Here is a 16,745-nt window from a genome sequence, read left to right as displayed (position 1 = left end):
CTGGGTCACAGTACCTTGGGCATCAGAGACCTGAGTTTCATCTTAGCATTCGTGTTGTGTAGCTCACAACTACTTGTAACCACACCTCCAGGGCCCTCTTCTGGCTTTACACACACACACACACATACACACACACACACACACACTCACTCACGCACACACACATGCACACACTCACACACTCGCACACACACTCACTCACACTCACACACTCACTCACACACTCATGCACACATGCACACACACTCACAGAGACAGACAGACAGACAGACACAGGGACATAAATGAAAATAAAAATAAATCTTTTTTTTTTTTTTGCTTTATGGAAAATTTATTACAACTCTCCAGCCGCGCATTACTTCTTCTTCTCAACGTCTTGCTCTGCGGCTTCTTTCGCCCTCTTTGCTCGGATGCCGAAGAGCCGGGCATTGGCTCGGGCCATGCGAAGGCTGGCGAAAGCCTTAAAGTTCTTCTCCTCTTCCGTGATGGCTCTGGCCTTCTCCTTTTTGTACACATTCCGGATGGGCATCACAGGTCCTGTTAGCTGCGTGGCCAATTTAAGTTCTTCAGCAGAACTGTCTCCCTTCTTCGGAGCAGAAGGCTTCCTGGGGAAAAGTATGAGCTTGGAGCGGTACTCCTTCAGGCGCTGCACGTTGGCCTGCAGTGACTCCGTGGATTTGTTTCGCCTCCTTGGGTCCACGGAGATGCCGATGGTGCGTGCCATTTTCTTGTGGATACCAGCCACCCTGAGCTCCTCCAGGCTGAAGCCCCTGCCAGCCCGGACCTTGGTGTGGTATCTAACTGTAGGGCACCTCACGATGGGCCTGATGGGACCGGACGCGGGGCGAGGGGCGATGCGGCGCGCTTTCGCCTGCCGGGCCTTGCGTCTGCAGATCTTGCGGGCCGGCTGGTTGAACCACGTGTCCACTCGCTGCTGCCAGTCCTTGTGGAAGAGGGGCTTCAGGATCATGCCATTCCGGCCGGGCGCCATGGCTGCCTCCTGTACAGGAGAACGGCCGAGCGGAAAGGACCGGGCCAAAAATAAATCTTAAAAAAAGAGCTACACAGATGAGTTTGCTTACCAACCAAAAACTGGAAAGGCCCAACCACCAACCACAGAACACATAAATATCAACTCGTTTAAGCTGGTAATCCTGGAGATGGAGAGATGGCTCAGTGGTTTAGAGCACTGGCTGCTCTTTCAGAGGTCCTGAGTTCAATTCCCAGTACCCTCATGGTGGCTCACAATCATTTATAATGGGATCTGATACACTCTTCTGTCATGTTGGTCTTGCCAAGAATCCAAGTGGTGGGGGCTGGAGAGATGGCTCAGTGGTTAAGAGCACTGACTGCTCCTCCAGAGGACCTGAGTTCAATTCCCAGCGACCATATGTTGGCTCACAACCATCACCCGATGCCCTCTTCTGGTGTGTCTGAAGGCAGCTAATGTGTACTCATCATATATATAAAATAAACAAAATCTTAAAAAAAAAAAAGTGCAAGTAGGGGAGGTAGCAAGCATGAGTGTCATACACTCAAATACCTAACATACATAATACCTTTATAAAATAAACTGCTAATTCCTAGGCAACAGAAACACATTTATGCAATAATAAAAGCAGGGAGGAGAAACTGCTGCTTTCAGTGTCTTATATCTAATGATATACCATATAATTACAGCCCCGAAATAGATGTATTGATAGAAAACAGAAATAGAAAAGTAGCAAGCCAGAAAAAAATAACCAGAAAAAAATATCAGGGAACAGGTCCACCTGGGTCAATAGCACTTGGCATGACAGTGTTTTCATTTAAAATTGTGTTTAATATTTTAGTAAGTTTTTAATAAAAATATCCTTTAAAAAGAAACAATTCAACTGGAGAACAAAGGGGATAGGCTTCCTAGGGTTTGCCTGAACCAACAGGCAGGAGATTTATCAGATGGATACTTTCTCTCAATATCTGTTTACCTTTTTGTACTCTGAAGACAGAGCAGCAGCACTTGGTAATAAGGTATATTCAAGGCTTTGGTGGACTTGAGGTGGGCTTCTTTTCTGATCCTGAGTAAATGCTGGTGATTTCAGAACAGCTGGTGTGGTTAGACATCTGACAGTGGGGACAGCGGTGGGGAAAGGGACCACAGGGAGTTCAGTGGACTGGTCTCAGCCACATGTAGTCCAAGGCAGAGGTAACAAAGTCGGCATTCCACTCTGCATGTGGAGCAGAGTGGGACAGCGGGTGTGTGTGTGTGCGTGTGCGTGTGTGTGTGTGTGTGTGTGTGTGTGTGTGTGTGTGTGCAGAAAGCTGGACTAGAGAGCTTAAGATGGCCCCACAGCAAATCAATGAAAGCTGAAAGAGAACCTTATAAGGTTAAAGGCCAGCACTGGCTGTGGGCAATTGAGCAGGGTGGGGTTGGAGGTGGAGTGGGGGCAGGGGGTGGTGTCAGTGGGCAGAGTTGGCAGTGGGAGGTGATTAGAGATGCACACAGGTGGGACTAGCCACAGGGTCGGCCTTGCCAAGAATCCAAGTGGTAGGGTTCCAGCTTAGGGGGTGGCAGCAGGGTGGACATTGGGAACGTCTAGCAGACCTGAGCATGGTGGACATTGGGAATGACTTGGGTATATGGATGGTTTTAGCAGACAGGGCATGGCAGAGGTGGTGCAGACAGGTTTGCTTTTACTCTTCTCCCCTTGCTAATCTGCTAAATTGTATTAGTAAAGCTATCCCGCAAGATCTATTCCATTATTTGGCCACTTCCTCTTCTTGACCAGACCACCATGGTCAAAGTATGGAAGTGAAGCAATCAAAATTCCCCTTTTGGCTTCCCTAGTTGACACACCCAATCAAAACAAACCAACTCGTCCTAACAAGGCTTTCCCCTTTTCCTTTATAAACTGCCCATTGCCTATGGGCTACTTCTGTCTTTTGTCTATCCAGAGGCAGTCCTTTGTCCCTCTGGGGCTAATATCCCTTGTTTCTTTTCCCTTCTCTCTTGTCCTCTGTCTCCTGTCTTTGTCTCACGGGGGCAAACACATTCCCTTTGTGCTGAGAACTTGGTCTTGGTATGTCCTGGGCTGAGTCAAGTCCTTTCACAATATATGCTGTTTGACTGAAAAGTTGACCCTCACACCCGAGTCTTACAGATGAGAAGGAGAAACACAGGAGACACACAGCAGACCTTTGCTAAGGGGAAGGTGTGGCCCTAGACGGTCTCCATAGCTAAGGGTGGCCAGGCTGAGCTCAGCAGCGGACTGCAGCCTTTTATGCAGTGACTCTTGGCTTCCTACACAATCCACTGAGGTGGCTAGAGGGTTCCCTAGAGTCAGCCTATCCTCCCAGTCACCGTTCACCTAGCTGAAATTGTTCCAGCGCTATCTTGACAGATGAAGTGTGCTTCGTTTCCTGTTCGGGTTGAGCAGTCCAGGTGGGGGCAGGCACAGCTCAGAGCAGCACAAGAATCTAGGCAAGCGCTCTACCACTGAGCTAAATCCCCAACCCCGCAGCACAAGAATCTAAAGGGACCTATAGCAGTATCTCAGTGACATGGCCCCACCTCAGACTTCACAAATGTCCCATACTCCCTAGGTCGTTGATTTGAGGACCAGGGATTCTGTGGCTCCCTGTACACTGTTTATTGGCAATTAATCAGAACAGGCTATCATTAAGAGCGCCTTGAGGTGAGCATGGTGGCACATGCCTGAAATCCCAGCGATTGGGAGACGTGGGGGAGGGAGGGTTCCAAGGTCTAGACACCTCAACTACACAGTGAGACCCTAATTCTTTGATTTATTTTTTTCTTAACTCTAATAGGTTTTTAAAAATATCAATTCTTTGAGGAGTTTATACAATGTATTTTCGTCATTTCACCATATTTCTCTCTAACTCCTGACCAGATCCACCACGACTTTGTGTGTATGCGCGTGTGTTTTGTTTTGTTTTAAATAACTCGTCAAGACCAGTTTCTGATGTCTATATTGTCCTGCTGGGTACGGTGCCATCCACACAGCAGATGATCACAGCCTTAAAGAAAACTGAGTCTCCCTCCCCCAGAAGCCAGTAACTGTCCGTGGCTCTTGTTAGGGGCGAGGACTCCTGAGCCCCCCCCCCTCCTGCTGGAACGTTGCAGGCATTCATCTGGTGGGCACCCACAGCTGCTGAGTTCATGGATGTAGTGACCTTTTCATGTCCAGAAGACGCTGCTTTGCTTCAGTCCTGTTCAGCCTCTGACTCAAGCTCTTTGGATGAGCCTGAATCTTGAGGGCAGGGAGGGAAGGAGACAGAGACGCCTCATTTGTGGTTGAACCCTCCTCTGACACTGTCTGCATTTGATCAGTTGTGAGTTTCTGCACTAGCCGCCTGCCGCTGCAGAAGGAATCTCATCTAATCGGGTCTGAGAGATAAGGACTTAGAGGGCAGTTTGATAACTGTGTCCATTTAGCAGAATAATGGGGGTAGTTCAGCCCTCGGGTCTGTGCGCTCCTAACCATGGGTTCTCGGCTAGGTTTACAGCATCGGGCATGTGCTTCCTCCTGTGGAGCGGGCCTTAAATCTGATCAGAGCACAGTTGGTTACCACTACAGCACTCGTGCCACCTTGCATCCACTGGCAAATCTTGCCGTGTTAATCATTATCGCGTCTCCCAGGTTTCACAGACGGGTAAGATTATCGACACCCAGCACCCGCCCATACTGCAGCCTACAGCGGCACCCTCTCTTAGTACACGAGCTGGGTATACAAGTTAGCCAGCAGGTGGGAGGTTTCCTGGTCAGTGCCAGCTTGGTTTCTCCAGGTCCTGTGACTGAAGTGTACGGTGTCTCCAGCAGTAGGGTCTTGTCAGGTCTGGTGAGCAAAGGAGAGCAGTGACAGTAGCCTGTATTGTCTTGCGGGTGAGACTTTATTTCCTGGAAGGAAAGATGGAAGGGAGGGAGGGAGGGAGGGAGGGAGGGAGGGAGGGAGGGAGGACATCTTGAAGAGCACAATGCAACTATTTCTGTAGAAGCAGTACAGAGATGGGTCCAAAACTTAAAAGCAGAATTACTGTATGATCCAGACATCCCCAGCTGGGCTTATATTTATTTTTGCTGTACTTGAAACTGAACCATGTATGTGCTAGGCCAATCCTCTATCACTGTACAACATCCTTAGCCTGGAAGTCAGGATCTCAAGGAGGTATGGCTCCCTGCTCACAGCGGTATTGTCCACACCGCGTGAGTGAAAAGACAGTGGGACACATTGCACATGTTTGGTGAACCGGTCTTAGGGAGAAATGCAAATCTGCGATCAACAGGAGCAAACCTTGACGACATTGTGCTCTGTGAAGTAAGCCAGTCACAGATGCACAAACACAGCCTCGTTCCATTTACAGGAAAGCAGCCCGACTCAGGCCAACGTGGTAACTGTCGAGGGCAAGAAGGGGAGGGAACGAGGCCTGCTGATTCACAGATGTAACATCTCAGTTCTTCTAGATCAATTAGAACTCTGGAGCCAGCTGTGGTGGCCCACGCCCATAATCCATAAGTGCTAAAACGAAGCGGGCAGAGGGCAGGAGCATCACGGTAAGGCTCAAGGCCGGACAGAGCTACATTGTGAGCCCCAGGAAGCCTGAGCGACTGAGAGCTCTTTCAAAACAAAACTGTCGATTCGTTATGTACTAAAATCAGTTGAGAGAGTACCTCTCTCCCAGAACTTTGGAAGGTAAGAGGACCAAAAATTCAAAGTCATCTTGAGCTATGTAGTAAAAAAAGTCATACCTTGAAAATTTAGAAAAAACATCCAGCAAAATTTGCAATTTTTAAATGCCTTTACTCACTGTGTATGCTTGTATACAATGTGTAGATGGGTGCACACGTATCATAACACACGTGGAGGTGACAGGACAACTTTGTGGTGGAATCTTGTCTGTCCTTTCAAGTTGACGTGGGTTTTGGTATCAACAACCTCTGGTTGTCAGGTTTGTATGTTAAGCATTACCCACTAAGCTATCCTACCAGTCCAGGGACAGGGTTGAATATTCTGCTTCCCTATGTTCCTTCAGCTAAAGACATTTTAAAAAAAACTATAGGTACTGTCCATGCTATCATCCTTTTTGGTGACCCCAGAAACCCTCTCCCTTGCCACATGGCTCTCCTCATGCTCAGTACAGACTTGAACATCATCCAGCCTGTGGGAGACCCTTGCTCTAATCAAGCAGAAGGGCAGACGGAGCAACCAGGCAGGGGTCTGATTCTAAGCCAGTAGACCTTCTGGAAGGTTCAGGGGAGACAGAATCCCCAGGAAATGGGGGGTGCCAGTGGACAAGGGGAGGATTGGGCCTCTCAGGGTGAGTGAGAAGCCAGAGCAGATGGGCTGTTGGCAGGCTCTGCAGAAAACCCACAAGTGACCTATAGTGTGCCTGGAAAGGGCAAACCTGTTCCCCATAACAGCTGGGATGAAGATCCTAACTGGAGGCTTTGTGGACACAACAGCTGGCTTCAGCCAAGGCTGGCTGGCAGCTGGGAGTCTACATGGAGGCCCTGTACAGTCAGCTGTTGGCAGAAGCCCATGAGGGAAGCAAGTGTCCCACCAGGGCTGTGTGTGTGCCCCTCCCCTGACCTCCCCAGACCTGTCTCTTCCTTACCACCTACCATTCTCTCTGACCATCCCATGCTAAGATTTTTTTCATCCCATTTGAAGTTTCAGCTTTTTTTTTTTTTTTTTGCAACAAATATTCGTCCCAAGAAGGAGAAAAGTGTATCTGGACTTCATTTGTATGGTCTCACAATTCAACATTAGCTAAAAAAAAAAAAAAAAAAAAAACAAACAAACAAACAAAAAAAAAACTTCCTTCTAGGAGTTGAGTAACTTCAATGAATAGCATCATCAACAGAGAGTGTTTGTGATCGTGGAGGAGCCAGGCCTACCCACGGAGCCATAGTGCACTCAGGTAGCCTTGTGAGAGGTACATGAGCATCTTCATCTGCAGGTGAGGAGTAGGAGTGGCCCACAGGGTGAAGAAAGTCACTAGACGGTGGGAAGTCAGGTTGTAGAAGGGCTCTGGGTCCCAGCATGTGCATCCTGGGGACTGGAGGCAGCGGTGCCTCACGTGGTGTCCCCAGCCTTTCAAGTGCGACAGAAGCCATACGACAAGAGGTGCCACAGCTGACTGCTAAGCCCAGAGGCTGAGAAACTATGCTTCCTAAGACCCAGCATTCACGCAGGGAATCAATTTTCCACCTCACAGAGGACAAGGAGGCCCGGAATAAATATCGGCACAGCTGCGGCACAGTCAGGGTGAGGTAGTAACTGTGGACTGTTAATACAGTCCACAAACTTGCTTTTGGTCACATGAATCCAAGATCTTGATGGGGACCTGAACAGTAGTACATGTGGCCCACAATTATCAAGCTAGCATGTGTGTGTCTGCAGCATGGGAGGCCTGACCTGGGACATGAACCGCCCTGTTCTCCTGGCAGCTCTTGGGAGGCTTACCTGCTTCCCCTTGGTCTGCTTTTATCACAAATGGGAAAGAGCCAAAAAAAGACCAGGGACTTACAAGCAGCTCAGACCACAGGACCTTAGAGCTAAACATGGTTCCACTTTAGATACAATCACAAACCCTTTTGTGGGGCCCCACATCTTCCTGCTAGCCCCTGCCCTAATGACCCTGGCCTTCAACCACCTCTTCCCCCTTCTTCTAGCCTTAGGCACAGGCTGGTTGGCACACGGGCAACCTTGAGTGCCCTGTGGGAAGTTGGAAGGGCCAGAGCAGCAGACGGTTGCAGAGTGTGGCCAAAAAGCACCTTTAAACCCGGAGAAGGGTGAACCAGCTTTCATAGTTCAGAATGCTGCTGATGTGGAGAACAGGGGCCCAGAGCTGGCCACGGAGTAAGGGGAGCAGACTCTGTGACCTGAATCCGGTAGGGGTCTGCATGCTGCGGAGGGTACAGTCTGGACACTTGGCACTGTCTTCTTGGGTCTGCAGATGGGCTAACGGCAGGCGTGGCTGAGCTAATTTCTTGGGTTTGACCATGGTGCTCCAGTTAGCTAAGATTGCCCTTGTTCTGGTTAGGCAGACGCAGAAATGTTGCAGTGTGAATGGGCGTACTAGTTTACCAAACAGCTCAGAAGGAAATCTAAACGGAAAGGAAGACAGAGACACGGAGAGATGCAGAGAAATAGATGAATGCAGAGACGTGGAGAAATGGAAAGGGACAGGCACAGATAGATGGGGACAAGACAGATGAGAGAGAGAGCAGCGTAGAGTTTAGAGGTAAATGAGGTGACACGCTAATATTTGGGTGGACCTGTCCACAGACCACTACTCTTTTTTTTTTTTTTTTTGGTTCTTTTTTTCGGAGCTGGGGACCGAACCCAGGGCCTTGCGCTTCCTAGGTAAGCGCTCTACCACTGAGCTAAATCCCCAGCCCCCACAGACCACTACTCTTACAACTGGTGCGTCACATGGTGGGCTTTATGTGCGTGCATGGGTTGGATGTAGGTGTGCTCACCCGTGCCCGCAGATGTGGAGGCCACACGTGGGTACCGGAACGTTTTCCCCCATCACTTTTCCACCTTACTTCTGAGTCTCTTGTTACATGAGCACTCATTAGTTCAGCTAAATGGGCAAGCCAAAGAGCCCCTAGGATCCTCCTGTCTCTGACCTAAGTATGTAGGTTCCAGGGTCATATAACACATATCACACATAGTGTTTTCACGATGGCCAGGGTCCATGCTTATGCAGTAGGCACTTTATCTACTGAGCCGTATCCAGGCCATTGCAAATATTGCTTGATTTGATTTCAAGTTTAAGAGGGAAAATGGGGCCAGGAGGAGGAGGCCAAGACCATGCACGTGCTCCCTATAATTCATGGGCCCTTCCTCTGTCTCCTGGCACAGCTCCCACCAAAGTGTGGCCCTTTCAAAACTACCAACCCATGGCCCCTCCTCCTGGCCCTCCACCTCAGCCTAGTAAGGTTCACTCCCATCTGCTTCTCAGAGTCCAGCCTCTACTCCAGAGTATATTGTATCCAAACACCCACTTCTGTCTCCTCAGCCTCCCTGGATGTCAAGGGTTGCTCTCCAGGATTCTATCCAGATTCCCCTCCCCTCCCCACAGGGCCAGCCAGGTTAGCATGTGGCCCAGGGCTTCAACTTCTGCCTTTTCTACCAGCGGCCCCGGTGTTGCCTCTTCTCTCCTAACTCTCAAGAAGGCAACGGATGCATCTCACTTTCTACCCTGTCCCTTTCCCAAGTGCCCATCCTCCGTGATTGCTCCAGGCTTCACGTGAGATTATGGTTAAGTCTCCGTGTTCCTCCCTTCTTTACCCTTCATGCCTCTCGGATTTCTCTAGAGCATTCGTTCTCAACCTGTGGGACTCAACCCCTCCTGTGTGTGGAGTGTCAAAGTAACCCTCATACAGGGGTGGCATATCAGATACCCTGCACATCAGATATTGCCATCCATAGCAAAATTAGTTATGAAATAACACTAATTTTGGGTGGGGGGGTCTCCACAACATGAGGAACTGTATTAAAGGGTCACAGCATTAGGAAGGCTGAGAACCGCTGCTCTAGGAAAGAGCCTATGCCCTTTGTCCATTCCCTTCCTTTCCTGCACTGTCACATGATGGCTCCTCAACCCACGCTTCCTGCCCACATCTTCTGCTGAGTGCTTTGACATCTGCCTTCCATCTTGCCTCGCCCTGTTACAATGGGAAATAGGGCTAAAGAAACAGCATTTAGAAGAGGAAGATTTGAGCAGCGTGTCCTGTGGTGTAACTTGATGGAGGAGGAGTTCATGTGACCTCTGGTCATCCAGAGCATTACCTTTGCTCTCTCCCCATAAAGTGTCCCTTGCTTTATGTGACCTCCATTCCCCCCACAAGGAGAGTGGTGTCCAGGCTACCTGTCTGTTGGCCTCACCAGCCTCTGTCTCTAGGCCTCACCTCTGGCATCCATCCCAACACTAGACCAGCCACTGGTACATTTGCCTAGGGGTATCAAGCAGTTAACAGCTCTGTCTCACAATACCCTTAATTTGCTGGAGGGCAAGGCTTTAAGTCCACCAAGAAGAAAGAAACTGAAGAAAACAACTGATATCCCAAAAAATGCATTAAAGTCCTGTTAGCATTTCTTCTAAGCTCTACCCCACAGTTACCTGGCAACAGTGAGGTGTGCCTGACTCACTATAAAAGGGGCTGCTGGCACCTTCCTCTCTCTCTTGCTCCTCTCTTGCTCTTGCCTTTTTGTTCCCACTTTCTCCCCATTCCCCTCTCCCTTCCCACGTGCTTGTGGCTGGCCTCTACTCCTCTATTCTCTCTCTCTGCCTTTCTCTGCCTCTACTACCCTCTTGACTCCTCTCCCCATGCCCTGAATAAACTCTATTCTATACTATACTATACTATACAGTTGTATGGCTGGTCCCTCAGGGGAAAGGGATGCCTCAGCATAGACCGGCTGAGGTGCCCCCTTCCCCCACACCTCACCACACCTCCATAGAACTTATTCCCCCTCTCTTTATTTTTTTTTTTTTTTTTTTGGTTCTGTTTTTCGGAGCTGGGGATCGAACCCAGGGCCTTGCGCTTCCTAGGTAAGCGCTCTACCACTGAGCTAAATCCCCAGCCCCACTCTTTATTTTTTTTAAAGATTTATTTATTTATTTAGAGTTATTTATTTATTTATTTAGAGTATACTGTAGCTGTCTTCAGACACACTGGAAGAGGGCATCAGATCTCATTACAGGTGGTCGTGAGCCACCATGTGTTTGCTGGGAATTGAACTCAGGACCTCTGGAAGAGCAGTCAGTGCTCTTAACCACTGAGCCATCTCTCCAGCCCTCTCTTTATCCACATCAAGTCCCACATTTCATTGATTCCCTGTACCCGGAGGGGGGGCGCATCTAACACCCTGCAACCCGTGAGGTTTTGTGAAGTCTACGTTTGGTGCTGGGTTATTATCCCCACACGAAGAGCTCACTCCTGACCAGCACTATCTGCCAGCACTATTATCATTCTCGGTCACCAGAGCCCTCAGCTCCAATTACCAACTTTCTTTTCCTCTTCCCAAAGTCTCCCTCCTTCCAAACCAACACTGTCCAGTCACTGAGTGTCTGAAAATCTGGGCCTATTTTACAGCATAGTTACTGCTTTTGATGAAGGGCTGGTGCTGGGTCCCACTGTAGCCCAACCATGGCCTCCTTTGCCCTGGGTCACTTTCTTGAAGTACAAGGTTAGAGAATGACTCCTGTTTATACAGTTTATGGTGGACCCTGCCCACCGAATCAAGAATCTCCCCTAGCCACCAGAGAACAGCTGTGCCCAGTTCCATTGTTCACCACCCACTCAGCACAGACCCCAGTCAAACTGCACAACTCACCATCTGGAGACATATGTTCCTCTGCCCAAAATAGCCTACCCCCTGTCTCCACCTGTTAACATCTATCCTCCAAGGATTACCCAATAAGTAGTGCTGGGACAATGGGTTAGTCATTTGAAGGAAATGCCTTAGATTCTTAACTTCAGGCCAGACATCACAGTATATTGCAGATAAACTAGAGTTAAATATAAACATAGTCATGTACTTAAAAAATCAAACCATAAAAATCTCTCAAAGATAAGCCCTTACTAAAAAACTAAAAGAGAGGATTCTAGGCTTAGATGCAAATGAAATCTCAGAGGAAACAAATAAGGAATCTGGCCCATCAGAACACAGGCTAGAGGAGCAGTTAACTGCTTATCACACAAGCATGAAGACACAGCTTGAATCCCTAGCAGCTGAATAAAAAAAGCAGGGTGCAGCAGTATGCTTCTGTAATCTCAGCTCTGGAGAGGATCCCTAGGGCTCACTGACAGCCAGTCTAGCTCAACTCACGAGTTCCATGTTCTCCCCAAATAAGGTGGAGAGTAACAGACACTCATGTCTATTCCCAACCTCCACACACACACGTACATGCACACCCACATGCACATACAAATTTAAAACTTTAGGGGAACTTGATTAACGAATATTAAACCGATGCTAGTACTCATGTTCAAGCCTGTATGAGATCCTATCACTTAAAACACCCAATTGTAAATAAGCAAAAAGTTATCTGTGGGACCTTCATCCAGGGAGTTTATAGAGTAAGATGGTGTTCTGGTTTTTTGTTTTATTTTAGAAACACGGGCTTATTTATTGAAGGCTATTGGATCCAATCGTTAAGACTCTGACCTAATCAATCTATTAATCCCTGAGGATTATTAATCTAGTAGCATTACTGAGAAGTAGGAGCTCATTGGAGAAAACAGGTTACTGGGGTGTGATCTGGAGAGATCCCATGTCCCTGGTCCTTTCCTGTCTCTGCTTCCCGGGCGCCATGAGGTGAGCGCCTCCACTCTTGAGTAATTCATGTGCGTCTCAGCATAATGTTCTGCCTTACCACAGCCCCAAAGCAAGAGAGTCATCTAATCGTACACTAAACCCTCTGAAACCAGGAGCGTCAGTAAAGCGTCAAGAAAGCGGCCCCCAAAATCAACAGACAGAAACAGATTCACCCTGGGAGCCGCAAGGCGCTTTCCCGGCGCGGCCAGTGACGTCACCTCTGCGTCCCGCCGGCGTGGTGTGTGGGTCTTCCGGTCGGGAGGCGGCGGCGGGAGGGGCGGAGTGACGTCACGAGAGCCGCGCGCCGGAAGCGGGCCGTGCTGCACGGAAGCCGCGGGGGCGGGGCGCGGAGGCGATGGGGGGCGGCGGCGGCCGGCGATGAGCGGCGGGCGCGCGTGAGGAGCCGGCGGGCGAGGCTGGGGGGCCCCGGAGCGCGAGCCGCAGGGCGGAGGGCGGGGGCGCGAGCGCAGCGGGCGGCGGCGAGGCGGCGGCCGAGAAGATGGCGGACGGCGACAGCGGCAGCGAGCGCGGTGGCGGCGGCGGCGGGCCCGGCAGCTTCCAGCCCGCGCCCCGCGGCGGCGGAGGGCCTGGCGGCGAGCAGGAGACGCAGGAGCTGGCCTCGAAGCGGCTGGACATCCAGAACAAGCGCTTCTACCTGGACGTGAAGCAGAACGCCAAGGGCCGCTTCCTCAAGATCGCCGAGGTGGGCGCGGGCGGCTCCAAGAGCCGCCTCACGCTCTCGATGGCGGTGGCCGCCGAGTTCCGCGACTCGCTGGGCGACTTCATCGAGCACTACGCGCAGCTGGGTCCCAGCAGCCCGGAGCAGCTGGCGGCGGGCGCCGAGGAGGGCGGCGGGCCGCGCCGCGCGCTTAAGAGCGAGTTCCTGGTGCGCGAGAACCGCAAGTACTACCTGGACCTCAAGGAGAACCAGCGCGGCCGCTTCCTGCGCATCCGTCAGACGGTAAACCGCGGCGGTGGAGGCTTCGGCGGGGGACCCGGGCCCGGCGGCCTGCAGAGCGGCCAGACCATCGCGCTGCCCGCGCAGGGCCTCATCGAGTTCCGCGACGCGCTCGCCAAGCTCATCGACGACTACGGGGGCGAGGATGACGAGCTGGCCGGTGGCCCGGGAGGCGGCGCCGGCGGCCCTGGGGGCGGCCTGTACGGAGAGCTCCCGGAGGGCACCTCCATCACGGTGGACTCCAAGCGCTTCTTCTTCGACGTCGGCTGCAACAAGTACGGGGTGTTCCTGCGAGTGAGCGAGGTGAAGCCATCCTACCGCAATGCCATCACCGTGCCCTTCAAGGCCTGGGGCAAGTTTGGAGGCGCCTTCTGTCGGTATGCAGATGAAATGAAAGAAATCCAGGAGCGACAGAGGGATAAGCTTTACGAGCGACGCGGTGGGGGCAGCGGCGGTGGCGACGAGTCCGAGGGTGAGGAAGTGGATGAGGATTGAAGCGGCAGCTTCCCGTACTGGCCTCCCCCACCCCACCACCATCCCCTTGGCTAGAGAGTTCCCTTTCCTACTCGTCCCCAGTGAGCTAGTGGAGAGGGATCAGGGGAGGCCGCAGACGAAGAAAACAAAAAATAAAATAATATAGTTAAGAGAAATAACCATAAGAAAACAGTCACAGACAATTAGAGAAAAGCAGTTAAGTTCCAAGGAACTGCCAGCAACCTGCAAAGAGGACAGCAGCATCTCCTCACCTGCGCAAGAGTCTCAGCTTCTGTTGTTTAAAACCGAGGTTCGTAAATTCATCAGGAAAACATTGGAGGGGATAGATCTTCGAACGTCTGGGACCAAAACCACATCTGGGTTACCCAGACTCATCCATTGGTGATAGTTGAATTTGTGTTGTAGCTGGGTAATCTGGTCTTAGGAGCCCTCCAGGCCTCACTACTGCAGCATCTATCCCTTCACCTCCATCGGCATTTTGGATCTAGGTCTTAATGGAATCTTTGAGAAGAAAGAGGCCTTTGCAGTTACCCGGTTCTGAGGGTACAAGTTTATGAAAAGGAATGCAACTTTACACAATCATGGACAGGGCAAGAGAAGAATGCAAGAAGCCATTGGAGAATTCAAAGGTTGGATCCATTTTAAAAAATGGTTTTGCATGGAACCTGGACCAAGGCCCCTGTCTTTTCTTTGCAGAATTGTTTTCCGGGATGCAAATGAATTCAGATATCAAAGCTTGAACTAGAATCCATTTCTAAAATAGTTTAAAAGTTGGCAAAAAAAAATTTTTTTCCAAAACAAAAGCAATTTTTACAATGGGGATTGCTGAGGTAGGCACAAGAAGTCAGGCATAAAGCACAAGGTGGACTGTTTGAGTGGATTGGTTGCTGCTCACTAAAGTTCTTCCCTTGATCTCTTAAGTATGGAGGTCATTACCAAGAAATGGCTTAGCGTGAGTGAGAGCTGGATCCCAATGGCTCCACGGTAAGAGCTAGTGAATTATGGCTAATTCGGCTGTTACAGCCACTGGCTGGCTGCATTTTAAACCTTAAAACTTGACTATCTGCAAAAAGGAACTGTGGCCACAACTGAGCTTTAATGAGATACACATCCTCGCAGAGAAGTTGGAAATAACCAGAACTGAAGTCTCAGTTCACCTTCAGTTTCATCTCTGGATTTACTGAATACTGACGATCGATCCTCAGGTCCAGAATTCCAGCATCATTTATTCTTTTAAAATAAATTTTTAAGAACTTGATCCATCATATTCAGTACCTCACAATCAAAGTTGGCAAATGGTGGATGAATGATTCAAGCATTGCACCCGGTGGAAGCTGAATCCATCTGTGAATGGAACTGAAGTGAACACGAATGCTGACTCTATCCTGGAAGCATTTTTATACCATCTTGAAATTTCAACAAACTGGCATTTGCCAGTTTATCCAGCTGTCTTTCAAGAATAAAAGTTGGGGTTTTCAAGGATCGCCTCTTCTATATTTTAAATGGATTTTCAGTATAAATGATTTTTCTAATCAAGTTAATCCCACCCCATCAAAAGGTATTCCTAGAGATGTCATAGACCTAGGCAACTTTGAATTGAATGGGAGCTAATGCTCTTTCCAAAGTTTTTCAGGTATCTGTGTGACACCTTCTCAAGAACCAGGAGGCAAGTAACCCCACCTCCACAATCTTGGTATTTTTTTTTTTAACTGCATGCCTGCCCTTTATTTGAGCTGCCTTTTTAATTTATTGCATATCCTTTTTATTATCTTATTTTGGTATTCAATCTATACAATCTTTTTGTATTTATTGGGAAATAAGTAATATACAAAAAGGTCATTTTTGTGTCTGTGGCTGAGAGGGAGGGAAATATTTGTGTATATAAAATTAGGCTTTTAAAAAATAGACTGATTCAGAATATTGTTGATCTTAGACTTAAAAATGGGAGAGCCACAAACATTGGTGCCCTTACAGACTATTTCTCTACTCTCATCATCCACAGTAGAATTTTTAAACAGATTTTTTTAAAGCTTTTCTTTTAAATTTTTCTCCGTTGCAAAGAATGTTTCCTAAATTGTATGGGAGCAATAGTATTTTTTGATGTTCTAATGACATCCGTATACTTGTACTGTATTTTGTACTACAAGGCAGCTGTTTTCAATAATGTCCTGCTGTATTTACCTATGTGTTTTGAGTGTTTGTTTCTTTGCTGCGGAGAACAAATTCCTACTTTTAGTAAAGGAGCTGAGAAGCTGGCATTAGGTTTGCAGAAACTGTTTATAGTTTCAAACTCTGAGGCAGCAATGAAAATTGAGGTTGCAGCTATTGTTGACTGCTGTAACGTTTTCATTTTGGAGTCCTGTATATTCCTGTATAGACCAACTCGCTTTCTTGCTTCAGCGGTGGTTCTGTTGCTCAGCTGCAGTGAGCCAGCTCAATTTTGCAAAGGTGCAGTACCTCTCCTTTTCAAGGGGTTGGTTTTTGTTTTTTGTTTTCCTTTTTTCTTTTTATTTGGCTGAATTGCAGTAACTAGCCTTGCCTTTCTATTCTGTAGAAATGACAGGGTCTTCACAATCCTTCACCAGTGGCTACTAAGCTATAATTAGCTGAATAGAAAGAATGTGGAAGTGGTCTGAGGCATATAGAGCATATGCCAAGAACACTACCATATATGGCATCAGCTTTGGTTACCAGAGAAATTTTCTTAGTCATTAGACCATATAACAGTAATATATCATATGTAAATCTTTAGATTTCAATTTGAGAATCCTCCAAAAAAAGGAGCAAAGAATGCATAAGCTATGTGTTGGCAAAAGTAATTTATATTAAAATTTTGACCTGCCTTTGTAAGATTAAGTGGTAAATGTCATAGTGGTGGGTTTTTACGTCTTAACCAATCTCTGAGGTTTATTTCTCCTGCAGGGGATGGTTCATGGCCTCTCTTCCCGCTGTAGGAAGA

General features: G+C 48.8%; 1 protein-coding gene and 1 pseudogene across 3 annotated transcripts; one reads left to right on the top strand and one right to left on the bottom strand.

The window, feature by feature from the left end:
- Positions 1-303: 303 nt before the first annotated feature.
- On the bottom strand, positions 304-13,384 carry LOC100360491 (60S ribosomal protein L13-like; annotated as a pseudogene). 2 transcript variants are annotated; one of them, XR_015637544.1, is made up of 2 exons: positions 12,989-13,384; positions 304-1,000 (listed from the first exon to the last, which is right to left on the bottom strand). The product of XR_015637544.1 is annotated as a 60S ribosomal protein L13-like, transcript variant X1 (transcript). The 2 variants fall into 2 exon arrangements; XR_015637545.1 differs by lacking the exon at positions 12,989-13,384 and adding an exon at positions 1,968-4,106.
- Purb (purine rich element binding protein B) lies at positions 12,806-15,289 on the top strand. Its single transcript, NM_001017503.2, has one exon. It carries the CDS (start codon positions 12,833-12,835, stop codon positions 13,784-13,786), a length of 954 nt encoding a protein of 317 aa, NP_001017503.2. The 5' UTR covers positions 12,806-12,832; the 3' UTR covers positions 13,787-15,289.
- Positions 15,290-16,745: the final 1,456 nt, after the last annotated feature.

Source organism: Rattus norvegicus, chromosome 14, assembly GCF_021556685.1.
Source record: "Rattus norvegicus strain SHRSP/BbbUtx chromosome 14, alternate assembly SHRSP_T2T, whole genome shotgun sequence".
Lineage (NCBI taxonomy): Eukaryota > Metazoa > Chordata > Mammalia > Rodentia > Muridae > Rattus > Rattus norvegicus.
This window is presented reverse-complemented; position numbering and strand designations above follow the sequence as displayed.